Raw genomic sequence first — 18,288 nt, forward strand, 5'->3', positions numbered from 1 at the left:
TTGAGCTTGCCAGGCAGGCGCTGTGCCACTGAGCTAAATCCCCAGCCCTTGAGTAACTATTGATACTAATGATACACTAATATTAATAACATTCATATTTATATTTTTAATTTCAAAGACGAGTAAATGGAAGACCAGAAAAATTGCTACAGTCTTCATTGCTTCACTGAACAGCAAATCTTAGATTCCTTGTCTTTGCTCAGTGCTAACCTATGGGTGCTAACCTAACCTTGTACATCACTGAAATCCTTCTGGAGAGTAGGAGATCCAGCACAATGGAAACAAAAACAGGTTTGTTAAATTTTTGCTTAAATATGTGTGCCCCTTATAGAAGCTTTTCCCTAGGTCTTTTTAATATCCCTCTTTTCCATATTACTTTTTAAGGAAATTATCCTGGAATGGGAGGCCAGAGGTAGAGAAAAATTTGGGAGAAAATCTGGAATATAGAGCAAGATTATATAAAATATATTCTAGAAATCTGTTTGTAAGATTTTAACTCATAATTATGGTTATCTTACAATAGAACAACCAAAAAGTCCTATGCTGATATAAAGAAAGTAAATTACAAATCATAGTAGATTCATAGATAAAATAACAGCACACATTTGCATACTTATTACAGAGGATCACATTTGCCTGTTATCATGATTTTAGATACTTGATTACTTTATTGCCTTATTTATAAATTATGATCTAAGCACTCTGTGTGATATAGCATTATTTTGAATATAAATTAAAAGGGTGAAATTTTAGTTTAGTATATTTCCTGGGACAAAGTAAGCAAAATAGTACAGTAAAGGAAGTTCAGTGCATTTCCAGGTATATTATCTGAATATTCTCCACTGAATTAGCCTTTTTGTGTTAGACTCCAGCCATTAATAACACAAGAATGTGTGGAAATAATTGCTTAGTGATTTAATTAATTGCTCAATTGGCTTAATTGTTCAGTTTGATTTAATAATATTTACTGAACTCCTTTTTAATCTGGCTCGAGCTGGCATTTCAAATAAGGCATACCATTAAATCACCACAGCTTCATGAGTTATGAATGATCATAATTTTTCAGTTTAAGAAATCTGGAATTAGACACACTGAGCATCATATAGCATTGTGATTAAAAGCCAAGTGTGGTTGTTAGATTGCTTCAGTTGAATGCCAATTCTCCCTCATGTGTAGGCTCTGCGATTTGTGTAAGATGATTAAATCTAGTTCTCCTTTTGACAAAATGAGTATAATGCAAAGTAAAATGCTAAATGCAATGTACAATAAATGGTAACTATTCAGAAAATTACTCTGTTGATATAGTAAATGATAAATCTAGAATTTATGTACAACATTTCTAAATTCAAAACCCATTTTCAGAAGCATTTACTAATAAGAACATAATTATGGAATCTTAAAATATCAGAAAAATAAATAGCCATATTAATAATATTGTGTGTTTGAGAAAGGTGATAAAATGCCTATAGCCCCACTTAGTGAGGAGACTGAGTCAAGAATACTGCTGGAGCCCAGGAGTTCAATACCAGGCTGGACAACATAGCAATGTCCCACTCCTCATCAAAAAAAAATCTCATTATTGCTCTAGTGTGTTTGGAAAATAAAATTATTTTTAAAATTTAATCACTAAAAATAGCTTTTGAAATCACTTTGTCAGACTGTGTGCTTACTTTGGCAGTATGGCCTTTCATTTCTCCAGCTCCAGGTGCCATTAGCAAGGCATTCAATAGAAGCAGGACCTAGTCCATGATAACCAGGGTCACAGCTGAAAACAACCTTGGTTTTGTATTCATAATGTGATCCATTTACAATTCTCCATCTTCCATGGTCCAGGGTAAAAGAGTTGATGCTTGGACATGTGACAACTGTATAAAAAACAAAAATGCAAATGGTAATAAGTCAATCATTTCTGTTCCATCTCTTAATTATAGCTCACTGGTATTCCAAACTTTATATCTCTACTGCCTTAATTTGTTGACAGTTAAGCCATACAAGGTGCTTTAGCATTTGTTCTTTAATTTTTTCCACATTAATCATTTCCATTTCCCCAACAGTAGGCTACTTCTGGTAGTTCCTTGAACATAACCTGCTGTTTTGCAAATCATTTACTCTATATGCACATTATTTTATAGACCTAGAAACTCAGTTACCACCTTTCCTCTACTAATTTATTTCTTTAGGTGTTTTGGGAGAACTATATTTTCAAGAAATTTGTTTGGTGAGAATGGCTTTGTCATGAAACGGGTGTGATACAAACCTTGGCTGTTCACAAACTTGCTCAAGATAAGTAGAAGCATTAACAGACACCTATGATAACTACAAATAACTTAACAATTCTCAGTTTAAATGAAGTTATAGCAACATTAAAATGTTAGCACTAAATGGAAAGAAAAAATTCCAAACAGAAAATTAAAGGCATTATTTAAACCAATCCTTACTGTTCTTTTTGCTACCAATTTATTTATAGAATTAATTTCTATTATCAGTGCATAATATTCATTCACCTCTGCCAGTGGTAAGGACAGCAACAGGACATATTCAGACCATACTGAGGAATACAAAAGGCACATGTTCTGGATAGGTGCAGGAGTATTATCTGTCTTTATAAAATCAGAGCTGAATGCATTAAAATATAATTGTATCAATGCAAACTAAACAATTTCCCAAAGATCTATACATTGAAAGTGCATGTTCTTTGATGGATGACTTTTTACAGAATAAATGAACACTTTGTTATATAAAGTGAAAAATCACACCATTTTTGACACCAATAATCTGTAGTCCCCTAATGAAAATCACTTTATTGTCTTCCAGTACTTTAATATAGAAAAATTCCCATTAATTTTCTTTTTTGGACATGACATTTCATTTCTGGGATGTGTTTTAGAAATGCAACAATATATCACATTTCAAATCATATAAGAAATGGAAAGCCAGTGGAAACACAGGTGATTAAACCTCTGTAACACACGTACCAACACAGCGAGGGGTCTTGTTATGATTGCTCCACGTCCCATCCGATTGGCAGACGGCAGTGGTGAGTTCCTTGGATGACAATCTATACCCATCATTACAAAAATAGGTAACTCGAGTTCCTACCAAGTAGTCCGTTGTAAGGATCCCTCCATTTGTTGGTGCTTTGGGAATCCCACAGGAAATTGCTAAAATAAAGGCATATAGACAAGTTATGGAAACAAGAAATGTTTCATTTATTAGATAAATCTGCAAACTCTAAAACAAGTGCAAAACACTGGGGTTTTATTGATTCCTTTGAAAGAATTTCAAAATATATCACACACAAAGTTTTCTGAACTACATATTTTTCTTTTTTTTGAACTACATATTTTTCATAATTCACTTTAAACTCTTATTTTATGCCTAATGTGGTGAGTTTGTATATTGTCAGTGCTTTGTTTTTTGATCTCTTAATGTCTCATCATTGTGTGCTTTTACATTGATTATGTGAGAAGACAAATTAGGTAAATACAGAGCAGAACTAGTTCTAACTCGTTACTGAACAAACACTAGCAAGGTTGGTTAATTCAGTTTTAGAGATAATTATTAATGATTGTGAAGAGTTGGCAGCCAATATTTATCAGCCAAGAGTAAAGTAAATAGATTTATTTTCTTTGCAAGCTATTTATCTCGGGTATATTGAAAAGTACGTGCTGAGAGTATCCTGTGTATTCGATAGGTTTAATAAATATATGGCCAGATCTTAATTTTTTAAAAACCTACTTAGGATTTTCCTAAATTTCATTAATGTATTTGAGATGTCTTAATTTTAATCCATATTATATATGATTTAGTTTTACTATGACACTATAGTGATAATAACGTTTATGTTTTCATAATTTGTTATACAAATTCAACCAAAAACCTAAAATTATTTGCTTTCATGTTTTGCACTGCAAAGTCACAATTTCATTTCCCAGAAGAAAAGAAAATGTATAACCTTCCAGAGAACGTATCTGGCTTCAATTACAGAGTTTGTTAGTATTCCTATATAACATTCTCAGAGGAAACACTGAGACATATCTTTGCAGTCAGATTAATGTATTTGAATTTGGCACCTCAAGTCAAATTAAAACTGGTATACAAGATCTGATGTGTGCACTGCATTGCACTACTTTAATAAAAGCAAAAGATTTCTAAATTTGGAAATATAATTAGTTTTACAATTTTCATGTGAAAGATTCTAGATTTCTAAATTTGGAAAATATAATTAGTTTTACAATTTTCATGTGAAAGATTCTTTCCTCATACTGAAAGAAATAAAAAAGTAAGATTATTTGAGAAAATTTTATTTTTATTCACCCATTTTAACCTAAAATTGTTCCTAATTTTCTCATAGAACATACTATTTATATATTTAATTTTTACTAATCTGTATAAACTGATTATAAACCTTAGTGAAATGGATAATGAAATTTTCAAAACTGAATAACAAGGGCTGGGGATTTAGCTCAGCAGCACAGCACCTGCCTGGCAAGCGCAAGGTCGTGAGTTCGATTCCCGGTACCGAGGGGGAAAAAAAAAAAAATCAAAACTGAATAACAGAGTCCTTACTGTTGAATGGTTTGATATTTGTGATTTGGAAACCTGGAAATATGAACACAAAAACAGTAAACCTGACTTAAAGATTATGTAAGCAATCTCGAATAATAATGTTTTTTTTTTTTTTGGTTTTTCTCCAGAACAGGGAACCGAACTCACGACCCTGTGCTTGCCAGGCAGGCGCTTTTGCCGCTGAGCTAAATCCCCAGCCCTAATAATGTGTTATTATCACTGACTTCTAATTACAAAACCTCTGAAGTAGGGCTGCCAAAGTAAATGGTTCCCTGATGTTTACTAAAGCAAAATTTGTATTTTCACTTAGAAGTCTGTAACACCACACCACCATCAAAGATACACTGATTCTTTAAAAACGTCACCATAACTTTTTGAGTAATATAAGTTAAATCTAGCTACAAGTAAAATAAATATAATTTAATAGTAAAGTTCCACGTATATGTTTAGAAATAAATTCTTTCTAATTTAGAGCTGAAAAATAAAGAGACACCACAATAAAATGACAACACAGCTACTGTGCTTATGGTCTGCTTACAGTTTAACTTCTGAGCTAAGAATAAAGAGAAGAAGGGAGAAAGGAAAGAAGGGAGAAGGGAAAGAAAGAAGGAGGGGAAGAAATTTCACAACAATCGTTGTCAAAGAGGATTCTCTATAGAACTCTCAGGAAAGCAAAAATCAGAAGTGTGGCAGGGAATTCAAAGCAACTATTTCTGCCTTTAGGTGTACACATATTCTGTGCCTATATGCCCAAGTAATATACATGAGCAGGTATATGGAGACTGCACAGGCAATAAAAACAAAAATTACTGGAGAACATAAAACAAATTTGGATTTAAAATCTTTCAATTATGTGAATAGCTACTCACAATGATATAAATCACCTATGTCCAAAAAGATAGGTCACATATCTCACAAACTTGTTTAATAAAATAATCTTTCAAAATGGTTTCAATGATAACAAGAGATCAACTTTTGTAAATACTGCTAGAATTATAAATATTTTATGTTTTTCTTACATTAAATATCCCTTAAATAGCCATTCAAAGCTTAACTATTCTAATTATAGAAAAACATAAATCAAAAACAACGACTCCATATGTACAAATATACTTAAAACTCAAAGAAATTATCAGTGATTTTATAAAGTAATTTCAAAATTTCAGAACATTTGAGATATTCTGATTGAGCATGAATTGTTTTTATTGGAGCTTTTTAAAAGATTATATGTGTATAATTATTTATACGTTCATACGTATGAATAATTCTTATTTAAAAATGGTAAAAGTTTAGGATATTTTAGCATTTAACTGTATGATTTAGGGATATACATATATATTCCCATTATTTTGAAAATGTGGGAAAAGAAGGAAAATATTCCTTCCCAAATAGTTCTAAAATTTAATACTAAGAAATCATAATTACTTCTCCTATTCATTGGAAATGTTTGGATAGTTAAAATATATGTACTCTATATGAAGTCAGTGCCTTCAATTTTAGTAACCTTATTAGGTAGCATTTCCCAGAAACCTACTAAATGACTGATGTTTTCTGTATCAACAAAACAAAGAAAAAGTAAATTATCCATTCCATGTTTATTTACATAAGTCAGTGAGAGCTGTCATTTCATGAGTTAGAAATTTCATTCTAATAAGTAAAAGAAGTTATTTCAGTTGCCTGGTAATATTTATTTCTCAGCTCATATAAACATGCTATTGCTTAATTTTAAACTTAATTAAACTATTTTGCATTTCATTTGTTTATATAAATTTTATACAGAAAGGAGATGATAGTTCAAACCCACTATTTATTAATAAAAGTGTGTCTTTTTCATGGGATGGTTCAGTGTTCCTTCTGCACTCTGGTTAGAACAAAAAAACTATACAATTAATATTTGTGTTGACAAAATAATGCGATGAATTAAATACCTGAAATTGTTTAAAGCCCAGTAACATTGGTTTTTCACGTGCAACTGATGTTGAACTTTTCTCAATAGCTATAACTAGCTATAAACTCCAGAAGTCAAATCTTTTTTAAAAGGAAGTCCTAAGCTAAAAGTCTAAACAAGCTTGTCATTTTGTCTACTGCAGCAAGATACAACACTTAGTGTTTGACTTTAAACAAATAGAAATGAAAATGAAAACTGTTGAGTTGGCTAAACCAGTGAAGAGAAAATAAATAGGTGGTTGATCATATTTTTCACCATTAAATTTGTTCCTCTATAAGCATAATTTCTCACACTCGGTGAAATTCAGCCTAGAATATCGTTTCTCATTCATTCCTTACTACTGTTCTGAAAACTCGGGAGCTCGGTCTCCACCTCTGTTTGGATCATTTTCTGCGAACAAAGTATATCAAACGGACATATACAAGGGGAAAGAGAAAAGGCGCATTCATCACATAACACTGAATCCTTATTTTTAATTTCCCCTTAAATTTAGTAGTCTGTGTTTCCGGTGTTTGATTTCAGGAAAATAGTGCGCACCATGCTCCTGGATATGAATAGTTAGGGAATCTTTAGTGATTCAAATGAAAAAAGTTAAAATGAGATTACTCTTTTGTTAATGTTTTTATGATTCTTGGGAAAATATAATTTACCTTGACAGGCAGGGACGGGCGCATCCCACGCGTGGTACCCGTAGGAAGACTTCCTGCACACCGCGCTACTCTTCCCCACCAGCCGGAAGCCGCGGTCGCAGGCCCAGCGGACCACGCTGTTCAGCTGCCCGCCGGTCTGACTGATGATGTATCCGTGCGGCGGAGAGTCCGGCGTGCTACAGTAGAAAGCTTTTCAGACGAAGAGAAAACTGCTCAATGAGTGAATCTGAAATTCTTCATTGTACAAAGGTACAAATAATTATGCATAGGTACTGGCTCCGAAAAAACTAGGTCAATTGTCATCTATGTGAATTTTAGTTCTCATAAACACCGTGCTGTCTTCAATCCTCTTTTGAAATAATCGGATTTTAGGGAACGTATCAACCTCTGAGATTTCTTCTAATTTTTTTTTATGGTCACTCAAGATGTCTGCTGTATTCAAATATATTTTCTTAACCCCCTGGAGTTTCAAACACCTTAGGAATAATTCACTGAATTTTGGAAGCTGCATTTTCTATTATTCAATGGCACTAAATGCCAGTCTTGAGAGCAAAATTTTAGAGCATGTTGTTTACATGTCACTTTGAAGTTATCTCCAGACTCCTCTATCCCATGGTAGGTCATGCATTTCATTTTAGTTGATGTCTAAAATAGGTCCCACGTTTCATAATCCTCTGTCCCAGTCTATTAAAGAGTTTCCATTCTGTCAAGACTGCTTACATATGGTGATAAAAACTGCCAATAAAATAAAACTTTTTTCCCTCTCCTGAAGTCTGAAATGTCAAAAGATAATGTCAAATAGCTTTTTCAGAAATGTACTTTTCAGGGTATTCAGCCTGGCAGATTCCATTTACCCTCTGAAACTTCAACGTATTCATCTGAGGAAAATGAAACTTTAGGGGTAAATAAGTGAGAAGCAGATTGGAGTTGAATATATATGTCATAACCTGTCATTTTTGAAGAAAAAATACATATTTAATATGTCAAGCTGTTCCTGGTAGCAAAAAGTGGTGTTTTCTTTATATCCACCTCAAATTTTGTCATGAATATTAACATGAATAAGGATAAATCTATAATATAGTCTGTCTAGTACTTACAAATGTTTCTGTAGATTACATCATCTTCAAAGCTATTGTAATCATTTCAAATGTAACTTATTTTGCTAATTTTTACATGCTTAGGACACAATTTTAATAAGATTGCATTTACATATTTCATGCAGTAAAAACACATCCAAATACTAAATTCTTCAGGGCAATTGGACATCCATTTCAATTTTTAAATCACTATTTTTAATCTGACTGAATAGAAAGCTATTGTAGAATTAAATGTGTAAATATTTTAATAAAATACTGTCAGTGATGTTACTTCTAACATGTAAAACATACATTTTTAAGTTTAAATTGAACTGTCCTCTCATAGTATTAAAGTCCAAGTAATGAGACAGGATTATTTTATGAGTGCATTACATTGATATGGGCCAATTTACATAAATGTGTAAGATTGAGGAGTACACCTTTTAGAAATAAAATTCAAAATTTACTTCTCTATGTTATACTTTAGATTGTGTTAAAAATCATTTATAAAGGTAAATTTCAGTTGAACATATTAGTAGCCTGTGACATGGGAGGCATATTCTGAGTACTGCAGAAAAAGAGATGGTGGATTCTTATGTACTCTCTTACTGAGCCCAGCCTTAGGTTTCTGATGACAAAAATGTGGTCAGCATGTGGTTTAGGACGACGTAAAGAAAAGAAACATGACTTTCACACAATGAAAAATATTGTGTATCTACATACACAAGGTAATCATTAGCTCAGGGTCAATAATCTTAGAAACAGGAAAACAGAAAAAGCTATATCACCCTAATATTAAAAAGAATTTTCAGCTCATGATTTTCTAAGTAATACTCAATGAAAAGCAATAATGATAATGATATCTTAAACTTGAAACTTTTAAATGTATTCAGTTTTACAGTATTTTACATATTTTAGTATATATCATAAAATGATGGATAATGTTTAAAACAGTTATTTCACATTGTATATTTATCTTTTATTTAAAATTGTAGTTTAAAGAATTTATTAAATAGATCAAATAATATACAATTGAGCAGCACTCTTAACATTTAACAAGAGCTGCAGGAAAAAATCAGTTAAAATAAATAATTAAAATTTTCAGTTTAATTTAAAATGAACTCAGAGAAGTCATAAATATATATGCTTTCAACCCTTTAGAAAAATCATATGTGGGATGTGGAATTACATATAATTACAGTGTGGAAATTGCAGCACAGAGAGGCTAGCCAATGTTTTCAAGAAACATCAACAGAAGAGCTGTAATCTTTTTTTTTCTTTTTCTTTTTTTTGGGGGGAGGGGGTCTTTTTGAGGCAGAGTCTAGCTGTGCAGTTCAGGCTGGCCCTGAGCTCACTTTGTTGTCCCCGCTGGTCTCAAACTTGCAGCGATCCTCCTGCCTCAGCCTCCCAAGTGCTGGAATTACAAGCATGCGCCACCACGCCCGGTTAAGGGCTGTAATTTTAATACATTTCACATTGGGTAGTCTAGGCTCTTTAATCAATCAAAATGAGGATTCCAGTGAGATCTCCACTGAAATTAAAGATTTTCATACCTATGTATCTTATCCGGAAGCCTTTCTTGTTATTGCCGTGATCTGCGGACCACTGGAGAAACACTTCATGACCATTGCTTGTTATATTAAAAGCAGATGAATAATCTCCACTGAGAGAAACAAGCACCGGACTTTGAATATTTGGTCCTTCAGAAAGAAAATAATATAATTTATATATAACTGGAAAATTATATTCTCACTCATCTTTAGTATTTTATAGCATTAATACAATATTAAATCCTTAAATTGCTCTACAGCCAATCTTATTCACCAATAATATATAAAAACATAACACAAGATGTTTTAAACATTTTATTTCTATAGTCAAAGTAACTACAGATAAACAAATAATCAACATAATTAAAATTCTCATATGCTATGTAGTGAATGTGAACACATCTATAATACCTGTACATTAAACATCACATTCTTAGGTGTTTATGATGAAGCTCTCCATATATAATTAGAGCATTTGGACTCAATTAATGAATATTTAGTAAATATAGCCCATGGTTACCATCATACACCTGAAGAACATCAAATTCCTTTTCTGTCTGGAAGAATTCTACAAACATGCTGATATTATAGCCCTTTTCCACTGAGATACTCCAGGCACACATCTGAAGATTTGGGTAACTGTCAGGGTATCCAGGGCTCAATATGACTCCTGTAGAATCTAATCGTAGCTCATTGGCAGGACAGAGCACTGTCAAAGAAAGACATCATTAAATAATGAAAATCCTTTAGAACCTAAGTGGAAACTGTATTTTAAACACTGAGCACTTTCTTTTCACGTTCAATAACTATAAAGAAGATGATACCTTGAGTTATGTGTCAGAAGACATTAAAATTATTATGTAAAATATGGTACAATGACCTAAAATTGATGTTAATTTTCCTTTTAGATTACATGGAAGATGCATTGCTGTATGGATAATAAATAAATACATATAGGGCCTTCGTTTCCTTCTATTTCTTCACATTCCTTCAAAAGTTTCCCATATGTTCTTATGTTCTCCCATCTCTGCCTGTCTGATTTCTGTCTTTGTCTTATGCTTTCTTTCTTCACAGTTTTGCTCACTTTCCTGTATAATTAACTTCCATGCCTTTCAGGAAACTTCCTTTTCTGGACATTCACTTTTGGCAAAGCCAGTCCTGATGTTAGGGAGGTGCTTCAGCTATGAGGACTTCACACAACGCCAGGGAATGAGCAGCTCTCATTGCAGTGGCATCACCAACCCTTAGCGGAGATTAAAGCACAAACTCTCCTTATTTCATATCACTCTTCTTCTAATATCAGATATGTCAAGAATAAGTAAAGATATACAAGAATACAGAAATTTGCTATTGCATCTTGGCAGAACCATATAACTATGTTCTTAACAGTCTCCAATGTACATAGCATTAGTACCCTTTCCATATTAGAACAAAAAGTACAAACACATAGCTAAATTTGGATTTAGAGGGAGAACATAAGACGATCAAACTCTGTTACTCGAATGCTATCATTTTAGCCTTTTCTGTTTCTTTTAAGAATCTGAGGCTCTAGGATGTAGTGTTGTTCATAATGTCTTACACTGTACAGATAGAACCGAAGAAGCACCAAACAGGATTTACTTCAGTGGAGGAAGTAACTTTCTATTTGTCAGAATAATGCAAGTGACTATGGCAAAATGTCCTATGTATAACACTGCTGAAGAGTTTTTAAATTCCAAAGAACCACATTTTGAGTATCCTGTGATACCTGAGCAACTGGAGGAATGGATGAATGAGAGCACTTTTACTGTATATTAATGACAGGTTAATGAGATTCATTAAGGCATTTCCATACATGCTTATTACATATTGTGATCACATCCTCCTCTTTCACCCTATCCTTGACCCTGGTTAAGGAATTTCATGAATTAAAAGCACATCCCACATCATTTCCTGCTTCAGCTACTATATTTAAACTTCCATTTCTTCACTGTCAGACCTAATTGTGTTTTAAACAATTAGAGCATCATCTAAAGAAGAAACTTTTTTTTTTACCATGTGAGTTCAAATACAAGGGCTTAGAGATACCAAATACAGTTGGTGAGATGTAAATAAATATATGAAGAATTTATACATTCAGAATTTTCAAGTTGTGAGGATAATTTAATATTTTGAGCTATAAGGACTCCAAGTAAGTGGATATGAAAAAGTATTAAAAAATAGTGAATTATGGTAGTATATGACTGCTCTTTAACCACGTTACTAACTTGAAAAGCAAACACTTGAAAAGAAAATTGGCTGAAACTAATTTGCAGAGTGTTGAAAATTGATTATATAGTGATTAATAGAGTAGAGCTGAATCTAAGAGCTATTTTCTTTTGTTTTAGGCTTTATTTGAGTTTGTTTTACTTTAGCTTTAGATTGTGCCTCATGGATATTATTTTGAGACTTAAAAAAGCAATAAAAGAATAACATGAGAACGTTCCTAGCCTTAAAACAGCATTCTGACTTGGAATTTCACTGACTGACATATTGAAATGAATGGTATGATCTAATGCACTTTAACCATAAATTCAAAATCCATTAATCTAACACTGCCCAACGGCAAAGAAGCCTGATGACAAGAATAACAGAAAATGCTTATTGACTGTAACTCTATGTTAATCATTAAGAACCTTTTAAGCATATATCACCTGTCCCAACTTTTAAAAGTCTGTTCATATTTTTGTCATGCTGGTCTTTCGTATAATAAGCAGGCATTCTACCACTGACTACACTCCAAGATCAAATATATGTAATTGTTATTTCCCTTGTGCATATAAGAATATGGATGCTTAGAAAGTTTAAAATCTGAAGTCTCACAGTTTTGGTGGGGCCAATGTTTTTAATCACCAAACTGTAATGGAACATTAAATTTCCTTTATTTCAAAGTCCTTGAGGAGGACCATATTTGGCCTTGTGCATATTTTAAGTGAAATATACAAAATTAAGGAGGATTTCAAGTTGAAAAACAAAAATAATACTGTCATGTTTCAGGAAAAGTGGAAAAACTAAAATACTTGAAAAGAGACTAAAACAATGTCCTTGCAGATTCCAAAAAATGACTCCTTGAGCAAGCTTTTGAAATAACTCAATTAAAAAAAAAAACACTAAATCAGCTTCTTTGCTTTAATTTCTTGTCAGTTCAAAATATAAAACCACATAGAGGTGTTTTGAGGGGTGATTTATTAACTTTCAACTAGTATCTGAAGTGAAATTAAGAGACAAAAATGTAATTATCATTTCTGCATTCTCCATAGCAAGCAACCTAATAAGAGCTATAGTTACTGATCTATAAAAAATTCTGATTTTGGAAATAGGACTATAAAAGACTGAGAAAACAAGCGATCATGACATATATAGGTTACCTGTAATATTTTATTTTAACTTTAAAAGTGTTGCATGGATCACCATTTCGTACTCTGAGTAACTACTTTGAAGATGAAAATATGCAACGAATTAACTACTGTTATTCTCTTACCACTTTGTTAAGAAATTCTGTTTCACCTTTTTCAATTAAAATAAGAAGTGCTGCATGGAGATCCAGATATTAAAACAAGTCTTTTCCTTAAACAGTTCCCAATGTAGTTTATATACTGGAGCAAAAAAATGAGTCTTTTTATGTACTTGTTGATTCACATCTGCCTTGTATGTGCTAGTTGTCTTACCATGTATTGTCTGCTAAGAGACAGTAATCCTATCTTCTCCAATTGCATATTTAAATTGTCTGAAGATAAATTCTGTATAATCTGGCTGCAGAGTAGCCTTGCATGAAGGAGGAAGCTGAATCACTGGCACGCACATATTCAGAACAGCATTTCAGAATACCCAACAAATTTAAGAATCTTCCAGGGGCATTGACTTAGATCATGGGAAAGATTCTCACTGAGGTTGATTTATACCTCTAAACCTATTTTATTTTCCTACTTTTAAGACTTTCCTGTACAAACCTCCCTCTTATCAAAAGGCTTCCAATTAAATAGAAAATGAAATCTTATCTACTATACCATTAAAATAATAAACAGAACTTTTGTTCTAAGCTTCTCATAACAGTTAAGTTATTGCACATGTACATAAAAAATCATATTGTGCAGGAAACAGATTCCATATCCTTAGAAACAAACCTTAATAAAGGAAGTCATCCAAGAAAATAAGGGCAAAGATAATCTAATAAAGCTCAATTTTACTTCAATTAAACAATATTTGTGATTAGTTACTGTGTGTTATGCATTGTTTTGGACTACAAATCATCAGGATACGACAGCTGAGCATTGTAATTCTACAGGTCACTGGAGGTCCTGCCTCATCTTGCCCTGGCAACAGTGAATTCCTCCAAGTTCAGGATCCGCTTTCATTTATGTTTTGCACCTGGATCAGCCGCTCATACCTCTCTTTTGCTAGCCCTGTTCTACCAGAATGAACTTCACTGATCTTCTGTAATTCAAGAATCAATGCCTCTGTCAAGCTTTCTCTGACCTTCAAGCCAGAAAATATTCTCTTCCTCTCTGTTTTCTAAACATTGCATTGCTATCTTGTGGAGGACTGCACATCTCTAATGCAATGATGGCTTCATAGTAGACCACATAGAGCTTGTGCGTTGTGTTTTCACCAGCTCCTCCTCTTACCTAACAGGCAGCCTAAATAAACTTTAAAGAATATAATGCTTAGAATATTTTTTATAAAAAAGCAATTAACATAGGAGTTTTAATTAAACTGCTTTGCCTTTTTCTCCAACCCCACAGAAAAAAAAATAATTTAAACAAATTAAACTGAATTACATCAGCAAATTTCAAGTTTAGAAGCATCAAAGATGTTTAAAACTAAATCTGAAAAATGCTGGATTAAAAATACCACCTGTGTTTCACACTTCATAGCATCATTGCCAGCTGAATATTTAATATGGACGTGAAATAGATTATTATTACCGAGTTAAATATCAATATCTAACAAATCAGTAGCCATAAACATTGTTACCTTGACAAACAGGGGGTGCCCCGTCCATCTGCAGGCGCTCGCCTAATCTGCATGTCAGGATTGCATTTCCAACCAATGTGAACCCTGGAAGACACTGATATCTAATAATATCACCTATTAGAAAAAGAGAAAGAGGGGAAGAGTCCAATAAAGGACAAACCAATGGTAAAAATGAATGTATATTTCAATTGTGAAAGAAGAATATATTTTTTATTTATTCAATTTCAATCAGTGCAAAGAAAATTCCACTAGTTTTAAGCAGGGAGATTTTCCAAACACCGAACAACCAGTGCTTAATTAGCAATGATCAATTGGAATGAAAGGAAATAGCAAACTATTAACTCATCTGTCCTGGTGCAAACTAGAAATATGCAATAGTGATAAGCAAATAATTTGGCTGGTGCAGGTATGATATTCATTGAAAATATATCAAATACTTAGAAGGCTTCTAATTCCTCAGATTTATATTAAAATTAGACTTATGCTGGTCACTGATAGTTGTTTTACAAGTCATAACCCAAATCAAGATAATAATAATAATAATAATAATGACAAAAGTGTATTAAGATGTTTTATTGTCTTGCTTCACTTTCCAAATATAATCAAGCATTATCTGGATTGAATTTCCAAGTCACTTTAAAAGGATTTTAAGGGGCTGGGGATTTAGCTCAGCGGCACAACGCCTGCCTGGCAAGCGCAAGGTCATGTGTTCGATTCCTGGTACTGGAAAAAAAATAAAACTATAAAAAATAAATAAGTAAATAAAAGGATTTTAAAACCTGGGTGTGGTGGTGCACACCTGTAATTCCAGCACTCGGAAGACTGAGGCAGGAGGATCACTGCAAGTTCGAGACCAGCCTGGGCTACAAAGTGAGCTCAAGGCCAGCCTGAATTGCATAGCGAGACCCTGTCTCAAAGACACCAAATAAATAAATAAATAAATGGATTTTATTCTTAAAGTGAGCACAATTAATGAAGCATTTTCCAAAATATATAAATGAAATATGTCTTCTGATATACCTCACATATCATTATTCTATGGAGTTAGTCTTCAGCCAGAACACAGACAGCATACCTCAAACTCAAATTAGAGCAAATAATCTGGGTACTCCCTCCAAAATGTAGTTAGATGGATCAAATTTCAATAATGCTTTCTAAAGTACACACTGGAAATACAGAATACATATTTCCTGTGAATATTCCCATTGTTCCTTTTATTCTTTCTGACAATTAGACATAATCTTCATTAATCCAATGAAAGAGGATTAAAAACAGGCTGTTACTCTTCCTTATTTGTGTTCCTCTAAAAAATAAAGTCGGTCTGCTAACAGTATAGTTTTCCTTGAAAATAATTCAACAGACATTACCTATTTCAAATTCATCATCTTCTGTCAAAATTTCAGCATTGGCTACTGGTGGTGGAGGCTGGCATACTCTTAGTTGATAGGCTATATGAAAGAACATAACACAAGGGTTTTCTAAGAACAAAACAGTGCTAAAATTTACCAAGTTTCAATTATTTACTTTAAAAAAAATACGACACTGACAGAAAATCCATTCTTTAGATCACAAAATATTTTCTAAAAATCTTTCTTTTTTACTGCATATTTCTTACCCTTGTTTTAATCTTTCAATTATATGATTTGTAACACCTTGCTTACTTTCTTCTAGCATGATTACAGTTGGGAAACATGTATTCTTGTTTGCTCAATTGGTCTGTGCCAGTCTTCCCCAAGTTCAGCATAGAATCTTCTATACTTAGCAAAACTTTCTTTTCCAACAGTAGTAGTTGCAAACAAGTACTCAGTGCTTGCAGGCTTCCAGCCAATATTAAAATCTCTACACTTATATTAACTCAATTGATCCTCACAAAATTGCTCTATTACTTAATGTATATATTTCTAAATTATCCCCATTTGTAAAAGAAAAATAAACAGTATTAGAGTTAAAGAGCTTGACCAAGTCACATAAATCTAATATTGTAGAACTAGGGTTTGAATCCAGCTAGTTCAGTTCAAAGTCTTCCTTATCTTACCAAGTTATGTTAGTGTGTTTATGAAGTATCTGTTTGTTGAAAGTCACACTTCTAAGTATCTACTTCACTGGAATAGTTCATCCTGTTGAATTAGATTGGTACTCTATTTGATATAATGATCGCCATAAATAGGTCTTTTTGTACCTAAGCATTATGCCTAATAGCACAAAATGATATTGAAAAACAATGATTGCTTGATTCAAGCCTTGTTTTCTCTAGGAGTTTTTAAAACATGTACCAGTTTTTTCTTCATTAAAGAAATGTATTTATATTATTTTAACATCAGAGGCAAATGTACATGTTTTAAACTGAGAAGAACTTCTTCTACCTCAATGAAATAAAGACATTGAGACTTAAAGAACATAGTAGTTGTTATGGCTTGTGTTTAGATACAGCCCCAAAGCCTCCTGCAGTCACAGATGGGCTTTTTCAGAGTGTGTGATGCTGAAACTGACACATGGTCCAGTACTAGGATCAACAGAAAAGGTGGCCTGAAGATACTACAAGAACCAGCAGGACTCCAGCCTCTGCAGCCTCAGACTTCCAAATGTGAAAGACTTAGCCTTGAGAAGAGAGTCCCAGAGCACCATGTTCTAGATTGCCAGCAGGCTACAGAAGTTGTTCTTTAGGATTCGGTTCATAGGCACTGAACCTCTATAGCCAAGAGACAAGGAAGCCCAGCTACTGCTCCAATTGGCAGGAGACCTTGGCATCATCCTTTGGGTGCTAATTTTAGGTGCATGTAGAATGTGAGACTTATGGGGTCAGCAAGACTTCCACCCAGATTTCAGAAGGCCTGGGAGGCTCGGCAGGGTGACCCTAACAGGGTAGTGTGTGAAGGTGTAAAAGCCCAAGGTACAGTGGAGACCCAGAAGTGTGGAGAAACCAGGAATGTGGATGATCTGAGAAAAACAGATTTGTGAGGAAAACTAAGGAATGAGTAGAGCGGGGCCCAGAGAGAAGCCATGGGAACTACAACGATTAGCAGTGCTGAAGGGGTGGGGCCACTCAAGCCCTTTGGAATTCATAAGTTGCCAAATATTGCCAGGGATGTTGGAAGTAGAACTGTGAAATTTAATGTTTGCCCTGCTGGACTTTGGTCTTACTTTTTTCCCATTCCTTGCTAACCCCCTCTTTGGAACTTTTGGAATGGAAATGTCTATTGTGTCACTGAATGTTGAGAATTTAACTTTCTTTTCATTTGTACAGGGGCTCACAGCTAACAGTTTGCCCCAAATCTCAAAGGAGACTTTGAACTTTGACTTTTCAGCAATGCTGAAACCATTAGGACTTTGGTGACTCTTGGAAATAGACTAAATATCTTTGCATAAATGGGTATGTAAAACTTTTTGAGAGGCCAAAGAGTTATGGTTTGCTTATATGTCGCCCTGGTTTAGGTGGGGCTTTTTCAGAGATGATTGTATATAGTGTGTGATGCTACAATTGATTCTTGGTGCAATGCCAGGAT

The 18,288-nt window shown here is 33.4% G+C and overlaps 1 protein-coding gene across 1 annotated transcript in view; it reads right to left on the reverse strand.

The window, feature by feature from the left end:
• Positions 1–18,288, reverse strand: part of Csmd3 (CUB and Sushi multiple domains 3) — a 1,085,099-nt gene that overhangs the window by 62,479 nt on the left and 1,004,332 nt on the right. Inside the window, exons 46-52 of the mRNA XM_005381888.2 lie at positions 16,153–16,233; positions 14,786–14,899; positions 10,314–10,502; positions 9,797–9,943; positions 7,168–7,356; positions 2,976–3,161; positions 1,671–1,865 (exon numbers count right to left, since the gene is read on the reverse strand). Coding sequence (XP_005381945.1) covers positions 1,671–1,865; positions 2,976–3,161; positions 7,168–7,356; positions 9,797–9,943; positions 10,314–10,502; positions 14,786–14,899; positions 16,153–16,233 — 1,101 coding nt within the window. The remainder of the gene's footprint in view (positions 1–1,670; positions 1,866–2,975; positions 3,162–7,167; positions 7,357–9,796; positions 9,944–10,313; positions 10,503–14,785; positions 14,900–16,152; positions 16,234–18,288) is intronic.

Source organism: Chinchilla lanigera, unplaced genomic scaffold (genome assembly GCF_000276665.1).
Source record: "Chinchilla lanigera isolate Chin_1 unplaced genomic scaffold, ChiLan1.0 scaffold00016, whole genome shotgun sequence".
Taxonomy (NCBI): Eukaryota; Metazoa; Chordata; class Mammalia; order Rodentia; family Chinchillidae; genus Chinchilla; species Chinchilla lanigera.